Source organism: Mus pahari, chromosome 3 (genome assembly GCF_900095145.1).
Source record: "Mus pahari chromosome 3, PAHARI_EIJ_v1.1, whole genome shotgun sequence".
Taxonomy (NCBI): domain Eukaryota; kingdom Metazoa; phylum Chordata; class Mammalia; order Rodentia; family Muridae; genus Mus; species Mus pahari.
The window spans coordinates 71,528,838-71,547,188 of NC_034592.1; the positions used below are offsets into that span (position 1 = coordinate 71,528,838).

At 34.9% G+C, this 18,351-nt stretch overlaps 1 protein-coding gene and 1 pseudogene across 1 annotated transcript; both read right to left on the bottom strand.

The window, feature by feature from the left end:
- Positions 1 to 3,200: 3,200 nt before the first annotated feature.
- On the bottom strand, positions 3,201 to 5,369 carry LOC110317928 (annotated as a pseudogene).
- A 2,952-nt stretch (positions 5,370 to 8,321) lies between these two features.
- On the bottom strand, positions 8,322 to 9,248 carry LOC110318731 (olfactory receptor 8K5-like). Its single transcript, XM_021193971.1, has one exon. It carries the CDS (start codon positions 9,246 to 9,248, stop codon positions 8,322 to 8,324), a length of 927 nt encoding a protein of 308 aa, XP_021049630.1.
- Positions 9,249 to 18,351: the final 9,103 nt, after the last annotated feature.

Here is an 18,351-nt window from a genome sequence, read left to right on the forward strand (position 1 = left end):
AACAATCCAAATGTTGTTCAATAGAGGAATGGATACAGAAAAAATGTTTTCATAATGAAGCACTTCTCAGCTATTAAAAACAATGACTTCATGAAATTCGTAGGCAAATGGATGGTACTCGAGAATATCATCTTGATTGAGGCAACCCAGTCACAAAAGAACACACATGGTATGTACTCACTGATAAGTGGATATTGGGCAAAAAGCTTGGAATACTCACAATCTAACTCATAGACCACTTGAAGCTCAAGGAGAAGGAAGGCCAAAATATGGATGCTTCAGTCTTACTTAGAAGTGGGAACAAAATAATCAAGAGAGATAGAGGGAGGAAGGAAGAGAGGGACCTAGAAGGGAGAGAGAAGAGGAAGGAAAAAGGGAGGCAGGATCAGGTATAGGAGGAGGGGGAGCAGAATTCCAGAGGGTCAGAAAACTGAATGGAGATGTGTAACAATGTAGGATGGGGGACCAGAGGTAGCCACTTGAAAGTCCCACATGCCAGGAAAGCAAGAGGTTCCCAGAACTCGGCAGGGATAACATTAGCTAAAATACCCAACAAAGGAGATAGAGAAACTGAATATTTCTTTACATGCTCTTTGGCTATTCAAGATTCCTCTGTTGTGAATTCTGTTTAGCTCTATACCTCATTTTGTGATTGGGTTATGTAGTATTTTTGAGGTTAGCTTCTTGAGTTCTTTATATATTTAGATACTAGCCCTCCATCAGATATGGGGTTATGATGATTTTTTTTCCAGTCTGTAGGTTTCTGGTTTTTTTTTTTGTTTTTTGTTTTTTTTTATAGTGACTACGTATCTGCCTTTCAGCTTCATGAGGTCCCATTTGTCAATTCTTCATATTAGATCCTGAGCATTTGCTGTTCTGTTTGTGAAAATTCCCAGCATGCCAATGAGTTTGCGCCTCTTTCCCACTTTCCCTTTTATTTGTTTTATGTGGAGGTCCTTCATCCACTTGGACTTAATCTTTGTGCAAGGTGACAAATCTATTTTCATTTTTCTACATACAGACTTGCATTTCAACCAGCACCATTTATTAAGGTTGCCTTCTTTTTTTCCATTGTATATTTTTGTTTTTTTTCAAAGTTCAAGTGTCCATAAGTGTGCGGGTTTATTTCTGGGTCTTCAGTTCTATTCCATTGGTCAACCTGTCTGTCTCTTCACCAATACCACACAGTTTTGTATCACTATTGCTCTGTTGCATAGGTTGAGGTCAGAGATGGTGATTCCCCCAGGAGGTTTTGTTTGTTTGTTTTGTTTGTTTGTTTTGTTTGTTTTTGAGACAGGGTTTCTCTCTATAGTCCTGGCTGTCCTGGAACTTACTCTATAGGCCAGGCTAGCCTTGAATTCATGGACATCCACCTGCCTCTGCCTCCCTAGTCCTGGGACCTTTCTGCTACCCCAGGAGTTCTTTTATCATTAAGAATTTGTTTTCATTATCCTGGGATTTTCAATTTTCCATATGAAATTGAGAATTGCTCTTTCTTTCTTTTTTTCTTCACACCAGAATTTTTATTTACATAGAGCATACAGTTGTCTTATAAATATGCCAGAAATTATATGTTTTAGAACATATCAGTGTAAAAGCACACAAAGGAAGCTTCCCCTTTCCCTATGTTTCTTGTTTGTTTTCCTTTGTACACATTATGTAATGCTGACAAGTACATTATCATAGCATTATTTAAAGCTAACATCTTCCACTTAAAATTAATTTGAAATGTTGAATAAAGGTGCATTTCTTTCTCCTTACAAATTCAAAAAGGCTACAGTGGTGGTCATCTCTCTTAAAAAATAAGTCTTTGAAACCTAATAGTTGGATAACAGGATATTTTTTTAAAGTATTCTAACAAATTTAGGTAGTGTGTACTCACTGTCAGGCTTGTACTGTATCAGACTGCTTTTATGTTTTTAAGATTGCTCAGTGGGCATCATAAACTAAAGATAACATGTTCTTGTTTTCCTTGCTAATAGTATTTCGTAAGATGCCTGACCATAACCTGAAAAGAATTTTAGTATTTATAAAGTGAATGTATCATTTGGTCAGAGACAACTAGATATACCAAAGATTTCTACTTAGGATTCAATTTTTTGGGGTTTTTCAAGACAGGGTTTCTCTGTGTAGTTCTAGTTGTTTTGGAACCACACTGGCCTTGAAATCACAGAGGTTCACCTGCCTCTGCCTCCCAAGTGCTGGGATTAAAGGCATGCACCACCACTGCCCAGCTAGGTCAGAAAAATTTTTAATGCTTAGTTTACAAGATGAATTGTACAGGCAGTTTTCACAAAAATAGGTTGTAAATATCACCCTCAACCCCATAAGCTTTTAGGTGTATGTGTATGCCCAGGTGTTTTTCTTTAATAAAGGTCCACTAGTGTTTTCATACCATTAGTTTAATGCATTCTGTTGGTGTGGAACTAAAGTAGCTATTACCGGTGGATACAGAGTGGAATTTTAGGTTCCATTTAACTGTGAGTCTTGGAGCCCAATATAAGTGCCCCACTTTAAGGGTGTATCTGGATTGCAATTGCTATATTTGTGAATAAGAGAAATTTAGGTTACCATTGGATCATTTAGAGACTAACGGGACTAGCCATTGTTACTAAGAAAGTTCCCAAAAGTTGTTTTTAATGCAGGAAGTCATTAAATTTTCAGGCTTTTTTTGAATCAAAGTCTATTTTAATTTCTATCAAGAGCCATCAATTACATAGTCTGTTCCTACATCTTGATGAGTCTTTAAGATCTTATATATTTCTTAAAACTGCAAGAGTTTTATTTGTTTTTTAAGACTATAAAAATGAAGGATAGATGGATACATTGATTATGTGAGGAACTTGCCAGGCTCCATCTTTTAAAGTCAGGTCAGTCTATATAATGAAATGTCTTGGAGCTCCCTTTCTGAGGACTACGGCTGCAGCTTTGACACTAAAAACGTTATGTGGGTCATAGATACAGGCAAACTGCGTTGTACAACTAGAATACCAATTGTTCTTGTAAGTTTGACTGAAATGAACAGACTTGATATATGTCATAGGAAACTTGAAAAATGTGAATTTAACATGTGATTTGTTTTGTAATAAATAATATACTTTTTAGCTTATCGCCAGTCCTCACACAAGCAAATTCATACACTGCAATACACAAAAGTTCATAAACTTCTACTCAGGTAGGCAGTAGCTAGCACGTTCAAGTCAGCAAAGTGTGAATATTAAACAGTTCTGTTGACCAAAGAGGAGTCCCTCAGATTTCAGCAATAATTTACTGGCTCCTTGTAATGCCTTCAGCATATCGGCTGCTTCTTTTCTGCACTGTGCCATGTCCTTGGCTTCAATCAGAAGGTCATCTAAAAAGGATGACTTATACAGCTGCCCTACTAATTCACTCTGAAGAGTATCTTTCACATGATTAACCCAAAAAATGCGTTACTGCCTTTGGGACACTGTCTTAAATATTCTTTCTGACAATTAGAAAATATGATTTCATAAGTCTTTCAGTAACCTCACAATCTCACTGTTCTCGGGCAGTTTTCATGCAACTGGTCCTGGCACACCTAGCAAATTAACAGCATGGCCTTTTGGTGGACTTGCTGGCTTAATTGGAATTGGTTTTGACTTTTCTTCAGCAAGTAGTTCTTCAGCTTTTGAAGTTTTCAGCGTTCCTCTCCAGTTGCCTGTTGTTGGTTCCTGACCACCATCTCCAATACCACCACCTGCAGATGTGACATTTTTAGTTTCTCTTCTGTTGTTCTGAATTAACTTGTCTCGTGCTACAGCTGAAGGTAGTTCTCTTGCTAGCCTGTTTCTTCTTTGTTCCTCTATATTATTGTTCATTAGCCCACAGGCACCAGCCAAGTCAGAGCGTTTTGTGTTGATATACGCTAGCTCAATTGCCACTAAGTTATGTACCATTTCATTTGTCATGGGCGACCTTTTACTAAGGGCAAGCTTTTATGAGGAAGACAAGTCACTATGTTAACTATAGCATTATGAAGTTTAGGGAACAGTAACAACTCCTGTGTGCTGTAATTGCTACGATGCTGAATAATCCTCTGAATCTCCTCATGGACCAGTTCCACACACCGTAGGCTTCACTCTTCTAGATGCTTAGTCTAACATTTGACCAGTAACTCAAATGAAACTTCAGGCACAAATAAAGCAGGATGGGGGCCAGTAGCATTTCTAATGGCAGTCAAGATGTCAATAGTGTTAAGTTCACCAAGTGGATCAACAGATTCTAAGGTTCTCCCAAAAGTCTCATGGAAAATATAACAAATCCTAGCACCACCGCATAGCTCAGAAGTTTCAAATGTACTTTGCAGTTCCTTCAATAGTGTTACAATACTCTGTGGCAAATTTGGTAATAAGCTGGAGTAAAGTAGCACTTTTCATCGTCCATGGGTTCAATATAGCTATGTAGAAGAGACTGATACTGAGCAGCTAAGACACAGTCTTGTTTTCAGCTCTGGTAAACAAGGTCTGATATGATGCATATGTAACCTATTCAGGGTTCTAGCAAGATACTTTGTTCCATTTCTATTGGCTAGAGATGGGTACTTCTTTTGAAGAAAAGCATACTCATCACAGATTGAATTAGTTACACTCTTCTTATTGTTAATATCCAGTTGGCTTCTTTTAACTACTCCAATTATTCCAAGCTTGACTGGAATAACCCTTCCCATCAATACATCCATGGCATCAGTACCCACATCCATGAGGTCAAGTTTAGTGATTACAGCTATTGTTCTGTGCCCATCTACCTCTCTGGAAATATTGAGGGTTTCTGATGTTGCCATATCTGTATTTGCAGCAGTGACAGCAAGGATAATGGAATTGGGATTACCGAAGAACCAAAGAATAAGTTCTCTGATTTGAAGCTCAATGTCCTTGGGCTGATCACCTACAGGTACTTTGGCCATTCCCGGTAAATCCACAAGGGTCAGGTTGACACGGTTGGGCAAGAAAACCTTGAGATGGAATGGCTCAGGGCTTACTCCTTTATTATTTCCTGAAATTATTTCAGTTTCATTTTCAGTTTCTAGTAGAATTTCATCAAAATCTGCGTAAAGCTTGTTCTTGGTGTGAAGAAATGTACCCCATTCTTCTGCTTCAACTCCATTTTCTTCTCCTGTTGTTTTTCTTTTATCTTCTGGTGAAACGTGTACCAGCTGCAGAATGACAGGTCTCCAAGTGACCACACCAGTCCCTCTGGGAAGAAGGTCCCTCCCCTCTAGGCTTTTCAGCACTGAGCTCTTCCCACTGCTCTGTCCCCACTATGACAATCTGTGGCAGCTGGATGATGTTGGCACCCACTGTGTTGAAGATGTCCTGCAGCTTATTGATGACTGGGATCAATGCCTCCATGACTCCAGAAACACTGGACCCCAACCCAGCAGGCCACTGCAATGAATGGGGATGCTGCCCACAGCCTGTTTGCTTCCTCTTCTCTGAGAATTGCTCTTTCTATGTATATGAAGAATTGTGTTGGAATTTGGATGGTGGTGCATTGAATCTGTAGATTGCTTTTTGTAGGATGGCCACTTTTGCTATGTTAATTCTACCAATCCATGTGCATGGGAGATCTCTCCATTTTCTGAGGTCTTCTTTGAATTCTCTCTCGAGAGACATACAGATTTTTCACACATTTCACACATTGGTAAAAGTTACACCAAGATATTTTATATTAGTTGTGACTATTGTAAAGGGTGCTGTTGACCTCTTTTCTAGGTTTTCTATTTCTAGGGTTACCTCCATTTGTGCTTTCTTTGTTGTTTCTACTTCCATTTTTGTCTTGGACCGCTTTGTTCAATTACTTCATCTGTTTGATTGTTTTCCTGTATTTCTTTAAGGGACTTCTTTGTTTCCTCTTGAAGTGCCTCTACCTACTTATCTGTGTTCTCCTGTACTTCTTTCAGTAAGTTATGTCTTTCTTAAAGGACTCTACTATCTTCCTGAAACAGGATTTTAGGTCATCATCCTGGTTTTCAGGTGTTTTGGGAGTATCTAGGGCTTGCTGTGGTGACAGAACTGTTCTGATTGTATTAAAATATATTAACTTCTGTTGTTTATGGTCTTGCTCTTGCTTCTTCCCATCTGGTTATCTCTGCTGTTAATGGACCTGGTTGGTCTGCCTGGAGACTGCTTCCTATGTCCCTGGGTTGTTGTAGGTATTCTGGGAAACTTGTGGTCCAGGCTGTAGCAGATCTCCTTTGAGGCCTTCAGAATGTGGAATCTTTAGAGTGCCTCAGGGAGGAAGGGAAAGAATGAAAATTTTCTTTTAATTACCAAAGAAAATTTTCTATATTCTGGGTCATATCTGTTTATTATAAACTTATTTCACCCTTTAATTTACAAATATATTCACAGGTTCAAGTAATGACAGGCTTTTAACATATAGCAATCATATTTCATATTAGTAGAGACAAAAAGACCTACTTAGCCTGTTAATAATATGTTTACTTTGAAAATAATCCTTTTCAGTTTTGCTATTTGATACTATTACACATCTTTACTATACTTTTATTTTCCCTCTTTCATTGATATTAGATTATTTTCTAATGCAAAATATTGATATTATGATTTCCTCTCCTTTTACTCATCCCATAACTCCTCAGTACTCTTCTCTTCCAGATCCATTCACTTTCTGTCTCTCATTAAAAGTAACAGGCTTGTAAAAGAAAACAACACAACATAACAATGAAAAATATATATTTGCGATAAATATATCACGAATCAAAATCTCGGTAAACAAGCTTCCTGAATGAACATATGGACTAAAATCTTCACTAGACATTTTGAAAAACTAGACAAAGCCCTGATAATGGTATGAAAAAGTACTTATTCATCACATAAACCAAATATAATTTTATTAGAACCACATTAAAATATCACCTGAACCTGTTATAATTATTGTAGTAAAGATATGAAACATTAAAAAATCTAACAGCGTTTCTAAAGAAGGTTGAATGGGGGTTATTAAATAAAACTAAAACAAAAAGGAGAACATGAGATTTGGAGGACATGTTAATTAGACTCCTTTGAGAAAGTTTGTGGAAATGGAGTGGTCTATTTTTATTATATTTCGTTATGTCCATGTAAAATTTTAAAAGAATAAATTAAAAATAAATCAATTATTAATGTAAATAAACAAAATTATATTTTTAAACATTTTGAGAAGCCAGATTCCTTGAATGTAACTGGGAGATGAGGATAGTTATGAAGCCACATGTTCTTCTATTTCCAACATTCAGAAGAAAACTATCAAAATTAATCAATAATGCTGAAATTAGGTGACCTTGAAAGGTCAGCCATTAATTGTTGAATACTCTTAAATACATAGAGCTAAATAAGAAAATCATTATAATAATATTGGACTGAAACTTGAAAGAGAAAAAACTTAAATATAAAACCTTAATAAACATAAGCTTATATATAAAACACAAAATATAATAATTCTTCAATATCACCTCCTTTTTTGTTTGCTTGTTTATGTACAGTGGCCTTGAGAAATGGTAATACATTCACAATTCAGAGTCAATAAATCACTGTTGTTAAATGAAAGAGGAACAGCCAGATACACTGTCACATATAAATACGTAGGTGCAAAGCTTCAGAGGTGGCTTAGTGTGAAGAGGCTTGCTGTTTCAGCACCTATATTGAGTAGATTATAACTGGCTTTAATTCCAGGAACTATGACATTCAAAATCCCTGGTTTCCACTGGGGTTCTACACAAATGTATCCCTAAACAAACACACAAAATCGATCACAAAAATGTAATTTAAGAGTAATAAATATACAGGTTTTAAAAAGTAACAGCTGTATACAAAATTCATGGGTATTACTATTAAGATAACTAAGTCACAAAAGATATGAATAGTAAATATTGTCACAAAGTCTTAAACATTTATTAGTTTATAACTGTATAAAATGATTTCTAAAAGAGAATGAGAGACTGTTTTTTATCACATTGCTTGATGTATTAGTAGTACAAAAATAATGAAGATAGGTGCTTCCCACAAATAATTAGTGGTAACACAGGTTATTAATATAGAATGTATCATTTATTCATTTTTAGTAAAGTGTCTGCTTAAATATCACTAAATTAAACATTTATTCTCAAGCAGGAAATAAGAGTAAGGATGCAAGATCAAATTGATATTTCTAATATAAGGGGGAATTGAGTAAAATTGTGAAACAATATTTCAATTTAAACCATAATAAAATTTTGTAGAGTTAAATGCAACTATTTTGGAAATATCATCATATGGCAGTTACAATTGTCACATATTATTACTTAATACTGAATAATGCAGTCTTCATCGATTCTTAAACACTCTATGAAAGGCATTTTTTACCTCTTTATTCCTTAAACTATAAATTAAGGGGTTCAGCATGGGGATCACTAAAGTATAAAACACAGAGGCTGCTTTGTCATATTCAAATGAGTGAGCAGATTTAGGCTGAACATACATGAAGAGTAGAGAACCATAGAACACAACCACCACTGTCAGATGGGAACCACAAGTGGAGAAAGCTTTTTTCCTACCTTCTGCAGAATGCATTCGAAATATGGTTAACAAAATTAGCATGTAAGACAAAAGAACGACAAGAAGAGAAGAGATTAAATTGAAGGCTGAAAACAATATAGTCAATAATTCTGTCTCTTCTACATGCGAACAGATCAAAGGTAGTAAGGGGACAACATCACAATAGAAATGGCTTATGACATTAGCACCACAGAAGGTCAATGTGAAATACCTAATAGGGAATAGCAGAGCCTGGAAAGTACTGTAGAGATATGGAATGCCAACAAGCACTTGACAGCGTCTCTGAGACATTATCGCACTATAGAGCAGAGGGTTGCAGATGGCCACATAGCGGTCATAGGCCATGGACGACAAGATTGAAAGTTCACTGACAATGAACATAATGAAGCATGCCATCTGTGTGGCACAAGCATAATAGGTGATGGTGTTTTGGTCCACAACAAAATTCACCAGCATCTTGGGGCAGATGGCAGTGGAATTTCCAAGATCAATGAAAGCAAGGTGTCTGATGAAAAAGTACATAGGGGTTTGTAGGCGAGAGTCCAGTTTGGTCAAAATGATCATGCCGAGGTTTCCCACCATGGTGATTGCGTAGATAGCAAGGAAGACTGCAAACAGAGGGAGTTTCAGCTCAGCAGTCTGTGTGACTCCCATCAGGATGAACTCAGTTGGCATTGTTACATTTGGTTGCCCCATTGGATGATCCAAAATTAACTCTTCTTGAAGAAACAATAAGGATTTATTAGCTTTCTTTCATTACCGTTAAAACTTTGTAATAGTCATAGTAAGATCAATTAAATATTTTATTCAAAACTAGACAACACAAATAATTTTTACACATTTTAAGAAAATAAAATTTGCTTTTGTAAAATACAGACTATATATGAAACACATAAAAGAATAGAAAATGATTACACTTAACTCAGCAAAGAGTTGATATAAGTACACAGAAAATAAAGTCATGTAAGAATATACAAATGGATTTTTGTAAGAGTCACACTGACTATTATATCAAATAAATGAGATGTAACATATTTGGATATTTTATGACTTCTAACTCTAAAAAATACTGCCCCATGGATCCCTAATTCTCAATAGAACAACCTTGTTTGGCCCACTTGAAGAATTCACCTCTTACTTGTCTTGTGGCGTTTGTGGTCTGATATAATAAAATAGATTACCATTCTTCTTGAAAATTTAGATGCAGTTTTTATTTTCTCCAGGCCATAGATTGTCAAATGTAATCTCACAATCATGTACTCAATTAAATATTGTATACTAATGATGTAGCTAGGACCAATAAGTGTGGTTTGTCTTGTTACAATAACTTCTTTAGGCAAGCCTTAGCACAGCAAACTAAAGTGAAAATGATTATTGTACTTTTCTTTCTTATCTTGCTCTCCATTTCATTTTTAATAGAGAAAAAAACCAAAATTAGCATAAAACTTATGTGATAAACCTGATTTAAATCAATATCCAAAGAGGTCAAATGCTTAATTCAATATTCTTTGTTTCCTCACTGTTGAAATAAATTCTATAAAGCAGTTAATTAATTATTTAAAAAATTTTATTTGATTTGTTGATGATGCATAATTTAAATTTTTTAAAAATTTCAATTATAACAAATTTATTTTTGTAATAAATGCAAATAATTAGAAAAGATATAGTAATAGTGAATTTTATTTAACCCTAATAAATTTGAGTTCCTCTCTTATTGTATTCTGTTTGACCTCAGAAGGAATGTGAGACTTCATAAGCATGATTTTATTATTATTATTATTATTATTATTATTATTATTATTATTATTTTGTTTTTTTTCGAGACAGGGTTTCTCTGTACAGCCCTGACTGTCCTGGAACTCACTTTGTAGACCAGGCTGTTCTCTAACTCAGAAATCCACCTGCCACTGCCTCCCAAGTGCTGGGATTAAAGGCATGTGCCACCACGCCCTGCTCATGATTTTAATAAGAATAATAACTATCAAAATATTCTATGATGCTTTGTAATGAATTGGAAAGTAATAACTGGAAAAACTAGGATTTTGCTATAAGATAAAATTCTTAGTGTGAATCAGGGGCTATATGTAACTAGTATATTGAAGTTAGAAGCAATCTAAAAATCTGCGTTTGGTATTCCATTTAGTATTTTACTTTTCTGATTTTTAAGATGGGATCTGAGGAAAAGGTGGTGTTCATAGCTACTGGGGCACTCTTCTGAGTTTTACAGTTATATTTGTTTATTTGTGTGTGGAGGCTACTTATATACCATGGAGTGGGTAAGTAGGTCACAGGCAATTTGCAGATTTGTGTGTTTCTTTCTACCAGATACATTAGGGGTAAACTCAGGTTGTTACCCTGGGTATCCAGTGTCCTTACCTGCTGAGATTTTTTGGCAGCCCTATTTCTTCTTCTAAATTAGGGATTTCTGCTATTTCTCTTTTTATTTCAGATATTGCTTCAGGTCCTGTTTTACATACAAACAAATATAATAGTCAGTCATCTTTGAAAACTATCTTGGAAAGTATTGCTCTAGTATGTTACGCTAGAAGATAAGAAGTTCCAGGTGAAGAAGGAGACTTAGAAGTATTATGTATCTCCAAAATTTAATGCTTTTAATACCACAGTTTCTATAGTTTGTTGACTGTCATGTTAGTATCCCTCTTAGTAGTTATTTTCCTTGATCATAAATTAATTTTCTAATTCTCATAATTTATCTTTTGTGGAAAATAATGTTTCAAGTTTTTACAATTGATCTAGAATGTTTAATAAGTGATTTCATTGTAGAAATCTATTTAAATTCAACAACTCTTAACACATTTCTGTGCTTCTAATTATGTAATGACTATTCAATATAAAATAATCCATTAATGAGAAACCTTCTAAGAAAATTAACCAGACAATAAAAAATTCTTAAAAATACATTAATAACATTATATAAAAGCCATTGAGCTTCTAAAAAGATTCATAAGAAACATTTAAAACATTTGTTCCTCAAACATTGCATGGAAAGCATTTATTGTAAAACAATAAATTAGAGATTACATAGCATATATGTTAAAATTTAGAGATGTTTATCTTGAAATCTAACATGACTGAGGACCCCATATTTTATCTGCAAATCTAATTCATGTTCATTTTAAAAAGCTAAGATTTTGGTAAAGCATTTACCTATTCCTAAATTCTTCTGTCATTCAAAATTTTAAATATCACCATATTTCCCACCAATAAGTTAGATGTAACATCTAACTTGGCTTTTTTATGACTTCTAACTCTAAAAAAAGACTGCTCCATGTATCCCTAATTCCCAATAGAACAACCTTGTTTAGTCCACTTGAAGAATTCATCTCTTACTTGCCTTGTGGTATCTATGGTTAGATGTAATAGAAAATCCTCCATATCTAGTAATAGAAGTCCAAGAAAGTATGTATCCACTTACCTTTAATAAAGAAACTGATTTTCCATTCTATTATTATTAATATGATTTCCTTGTGAATGGAGAGTTTATAGCTTTCTTCCCACTTGGTAAAGCTCCCCAAGGAAATTTAATCTATTTAAGTCACATCATTACAATTAAATCTTCTGAGAAACTTAAAAGTAATATCTTGATATTTGGTGCTAATTACCTAGGACATCCTTCAAGTTCCCTTGTGAGAAAAAGTATGGAAAAATTCAAAAAGAGAAACAAAATAGTATAAAAGATTTGTGAAGTCTGGAAGACATCTACAATGTAGAGGTATTCTATCATTCTCTTCTAAGAAAACTATGATTAAAGTACAACTATATACCTCAGGAAATGTTACAGCTAGAGAAAAATTTTAATGTAGTACAAGTAGACTCAGTCTAAGTATGTGGATATATTGTCTTATTCTATAGATAAAATTCAGTAGAACTTATCAGAAATAAAATCTACTCTTAGGTAAAATAACTTAAATCTGATAACATTGCATGCATGTTTTATTTATGATTTCAAAAAGGTAGAAAAATTGAGAAAAAAATCGATAGAGTCAAACATGTAACCTAAAAATAGTTTTTTTAATTTGATCTATTTACCAATCTTTAAATTTAGACAAAGGGCATGTTAAACATAAACCAACCAAAACAAAAACAACAAAAGCCCACCAACAACAAAAACCCTTATTACCTGCAGCCATGCTTTAAATTATTTCACTACATGCCCACTGGTTTTAGGAGTTTTTCCTTGTGGAATTGGTCATAGTACTACTACATGACTGCACTCCAAACAGTAGGGACATAGTAAAATAATTATGAGTTGTAAGACTTTCTAATCTAAACAATGAGTTTCCAGTCATCCTGAGATTTATAAGACTGTCTAATAAAAAGAAAAAACAGAAAGAAAAACACAAATGGAAAAAATTTCTTTCGTTTACCCTATAACAATCATTTCTCAAGGCCAAGCAATGGGATGTTATTCATAATTTTTTTTTTGTTCCTGCACCTGAGTTTTACATACATTGAAACACTCAATACATACTTCTAGTTTTCTATCAATCTTCAGCTTGCTTGTGAAAATCACACATGTATGGATTACTTTCATGTCTCAAGCTCTAGTCTATATAAAGTCTTCTACTGATGAAGATTGTAGTCCTAGGTTCTTGTGGAAATCCAACATAAATGTTCCTATAGATTTGTTTATTCTGATTGAGATTTTATTAGCTCTAAATATTAGGGTACAATCCCTGGATCTTGGGATTTTCAGTGGAAAATTTCCCACAATTCTAGCATTCTCTATTACTGAATTGAGGTGTGCCATCTCATTTCCATATTATCATCAATGCTAAATGTACTTATATTTCATTACTTAAATTTTGTTATCATTTAAGAAGTAATCTTGTTCATGAATTGATTAAACTTTTGCTATTTTTGGTGAAATTTGTTTTATTATTTTTATTTTATTGAAATTTTTCTCACATAAAATATTCTGATTATGTTTTTCCCTCCCTATACTCCTTGTTCCTCCCCACCTCCTTTTCCATCTAGACATACCTACTTTTTCTCTCATATGAAAAGATCAGTCTTCTAAGAGATAAACAAAAACTATCATATATCATATACTATATATCTCACATCATATGAGCTGGTGCAGACCCATGCAGACCATGTGAATGATGTCTCGGTCTCTGTGAGTTCATAAAATTTTCACTTATATTGGCACATAGGACCTTGTTTTCTTGGTATCTTTCATCCTCTCTTGCTCTTCACACGTTGTGCCTCTGTTTCATCCGACTTACCTGAGGTCCGAGGCATCCTGTTTAGTGATGAGTGACTATAGTTTTTTACTCTCCACACAATGTCTGACTGAGGGGCTCTATATTTCTTTTTATCTATTGGTTCTCTGATGATGGCTGAATAAGACAAAAATATATAAATGACTATAGAATGTTCTTAGGAATAATTTTATTGGTAAATTATCTTAGGAGAACAATATTATTTTGTTTCCACCCACACTAAGTTTAGATATCTATTCTCAGGTTTTTGGTCACTCAATCAGCATCAGGTATGGGTTCCTTGTGTGTTACATCCACTCCAGTAGTGACATGCATGACAGGACTAGAAACCTGGATGCAGTCCTGAGGCAAAAAGTTCATGGAAATAGTCTCCTGGAACCCTGGCATCCCATATAACGAATGCTTCAAACTTGTGCTTGTGAATGGATCTGTGTGCTTTCTTTCAGTATTGTTTTATTAGGTGCCTCCAAGCAATGACTTGCCAAATACCTAAGCAAAATTGAACTTTGTTCCTGGCCCTCATCAATGCCCTAGGTAGTCCTTGAGCAGACCCTGGGCTTGGAATTCAGTAAGAATGTTGCCTATTCAGTGACATTCAGAATTGCCTCTAGTATTGTAAGAGAGATAGTAAAAGAAATCAGGTATTACTATCTACTACATAGAATTAGAAATCTCATGGCAAGCTTAACAAACTAATTTTAGAATTGCTATTATAGTTATATATGGCAGACTTCATTGCTTATTAGTAGAAAGTCCCCCCACACAATCACTTAAAATAAAAGCTGAGCCACTCACATATACAGTAATTTACAATGGTTTAGGAAGTAGATTGGGCTGTGATTTGAGGAGGAACTAGAATATTGCATTATTCCTGAGAAGGTGAGCTAGAGCGGAACTCCCTAATTAGAACCATGACTTGGACATGAAAGCCCTTGTCCCAGGAGTGTAAAGTCCTTACACCTGGCTTCTAAGAATATGGTTGACCTTAGATAGAGCTGACTTTGTCTCAGTTGTTTTATTGCCCAATTCCTGCCAGTCTTTGTGTTTGCATTCCTCTGTTTTGTGTAAGAGCCATTAAGCATCTGGTAACCTCATTGTACCTTGCCGATGTTTCATCTAACTTCCCTATTCTCTTCTGTATTAAAAATTTGATGCTCGATTTGACAAATTACATTCAGATACACCACACTCCCTTATGTCTCTATTTGTTTGTCTTTTCTCTCCAACACTTTGCCCACCTTACCGAGACCCTGATTACTCCTGTGGATTGAGGGGGCCTACTGAGGCTGGTCCAAGGCACTTGTGCAGTGGAACCAAAGTCAAATTAGATATTGATTGGTTATTCGTGCAAGTTTTTGCCACAATTTTGCCACCATTTCACTAATATGTCTTGCAGGCAGAAATCTCAAACTGAAGGAAAAATAAAAACGAATAATTTAGAATATCAGTCAATAGCCTCAGAATCAAGTCTCACCAACAAAAGATGGAAGAGAGAATCTTGGAATTTGAGAAATTTATGCCTTGTTCAAAGGAAAATTGTTACATCCAAAAATATATCAGGCAAAATATATCCAGGGAATCTGGGAAACTAAGAATAATAGGTACACAGGAAAGATAAGAAACACAGGTCAAAGACCCAGAAATTATTTTTAATAAAATTATAGAAAAAACAAGTGTCACACAGACATCAAGTAGATTTGATCAGAAAAGAGTCCTCTCAGCACATAATAATCAAAACACTAAACATACAGAATAAAGAATATTACTAGTTTCAAAGTAAAAGACCAAGTAATGTATAAACATACAAAGGCAGACTTATTAGAATTACATCTGAATTCTCAATGGAGACTCTATAATCCAAAAGCATCTGGAACAATGTGCTACAGACTTTAAGAGATCACAGATGCCAGCTCAGAGTGTTATACTCAGCAAAATTTTCAGTCATTATAGACAGGAAATTAAAGAGAGCTATTCTGTGTAAAGTACAAATTTCAGCAATACCTATATACACATCAGTCCTACAAATGGCTTCAGAAGGTAAACTCCAAACTAAAGACGTTAAATGCACCCAAGAAAACACAGGGGATAAATAGTTCTAGACCAGCAACATTAAAAGAGCAGAAGTACACATATATACAGACTCACATACACAAGATAGAAAGAAAGAGACTGTGAATGAAGGAGAGAGAGAGAGAGAGAGAGAGAGAGAGAGAGAAACAAAGAATAATGAGAACAACAAAATAAGAAGTAGAATCATTAGTCATTGAAATCTTTTGATATTATTGGTATCATTTCCACAATAATAAGACACAGAATAACAGAATGNAATCAAAAGCAAGATAGTTTCTTGTGTTATATCCAAGAAGCACTTGTTACCATAGAGGATAGAAATCACCTTAGGGTAAAGGATGGAAAAAGTTATTTTGAGGAAATATGCCTAAATAGCAAGCATATGTAGCCTTTTCAATATCTTAAAAACATAGACTTCTAACATAAACTAATCAGAAGTGATCGGGAAATGTTTATTAAAGGAAAAATCTGCAAAGAGTACATTGAAATACTAAACTTTTGTCAAGTTTTAATTATTTTTATTGCTGTTTAAAATTTTTTGGAGGGTGTCTACATTAAACTTACTTCTCAGATTATATTATGTAATTTACTATACTATTTTTAATTCTTTAGACCAACATTCTTCAATGTTATGAAACCAACATGTTTTGAGTGGACAAAAATCTACCTTTCAATGTAGATTTATTCACATGGAAAATTAATTGTAAAGCTGAAATGAATAAGACATCAGAAGCAAAAAGTTAGTGAAATTCTACATTAAAATTCATCTACTTATGAGTCTCCTGAGTGTAGAAAGAAAACAGAGAACTAATCCCGGTAGCTATAGTAATTTAAAATTTTCATGTGTTCTGAGTATTTTGACATTGAAAAGTGATTGTTTTAAGCAGTTCAGAAATGTTTTCTGAATTTAATTATATTTATTTAATGTCTTTTTTATCATTAGTGTTCTTTACTTGGATCTTTTCATGTGGTTATTTTGACTTAGGGTTTATCAAACTTGTTTATCTTTTCAAACAACCAACCTCATCTTTAATTGATTGCATTTAAAATTTTATTTTTGGGATTGAAATTATACCATTTCTCTCATTTTCTTCCTCCAAATGCTTTCATATATCCTGTTCAGTATGTACAATGTTACTTGTATACATGTCTTAGAGGCTGATAATATATTATTTGCAGGTTTTCTTTTTTGTTTTTTTTTTTTCCACTTTTTTATTAGGTATTTACTTCATTTGCATTTCAAAGGCTATTCCAAAAGTCCCCTATACCCTCCGCCCTCCTTACTCCTCTACCCACCCACTCCTACTTCTTGGCCCTGGTGTTCCAATGTACTGGGGCATATAAAGTTTGCAAGAATAAGGGGCCTCTCTTCCCAATGATGGCCAAATAGTCCATCATCTACTACATACGCAACTAGGGACACGAGCTCTGGGGGTAATGGTTAGTTCATAACGTTGTTCCACATATAGGGTGACAGACCCCTTCAGTTCCTTGGGTACTTTCTCTAGCTCCTCCATTGGGGGCCCTGTGTTCCATCCGATAGCTGACTGTGAGCATCCACTTCTGTGTTTGCCAGGCACTGGCATAGCCTCACAAGAGACAGCTATATCAGGGTCCTTTCAGCAAAATCTTGTTGGCTTATGCAATAGTGTCTGTGTTTGGTGGCTGAGTATGGGATAGACCCCCAGGTGGGGCTCTCTGGATGGTCCATCCTTTCATCTCAGTTCCAAACTTTGTATCTGTTACTCCTTCCATGGGTGTTTTCTTCCCAATTATAAGAAAGGGCAAAGTGTCCACACTTTGGTCTTTGTTCTTCTTGAGTTTCATGTGTTTTACAAATTGTACCTTAGGTATTGTAAGTTTCTGGGCTAATATCCACTTATCAGTGAGTGCATATCATGTGAATTATTTTGTGATTGGGTTACCTCACTCAGGTTAATACTCTCCAGATCCATCCATTTGCCTAAGAATTTCATAAATTCATTGTTTTTAATAGCTGAGTAGTACTCCATTGTGTAAATATACTACATTTTCTGTATCCAGTCCTCTGCTAAGGGAATCTGGATTCTTTCCAGCTTCTGCTATTGTAAATAAGGCTGCTATGAACATAGTAGAGCATGTGCTCTTATTACCAGTTGGAATTTCTTTTGGATATATGACCAGGAGAGGTATCGCTGGATCCTCCAGTAGTACTATGTCCAATTTTCTGAGGAACCACCAGACTGGTTTCCAGAGCGGTTGTACAAGCTCGCAGTCCCACCAACAATGGAGGAGTGTTCCTCTTTAACCACATCATTGCCAGCATCTGCTGTCATCTGAATTTTTAACCTTAGCCACTCTGACTGGTATGAGGTGGCAGGGTTGTATTGATTTGCATTTCCCTGATGATTAAGAATGTTGAACATTTTTTTGGGGGGGGTGCTTTTCAGCCATTAGATATTCTTCAGTTGAGAATTTTTTGTTTAGCTCTGTGCCCCATTTTT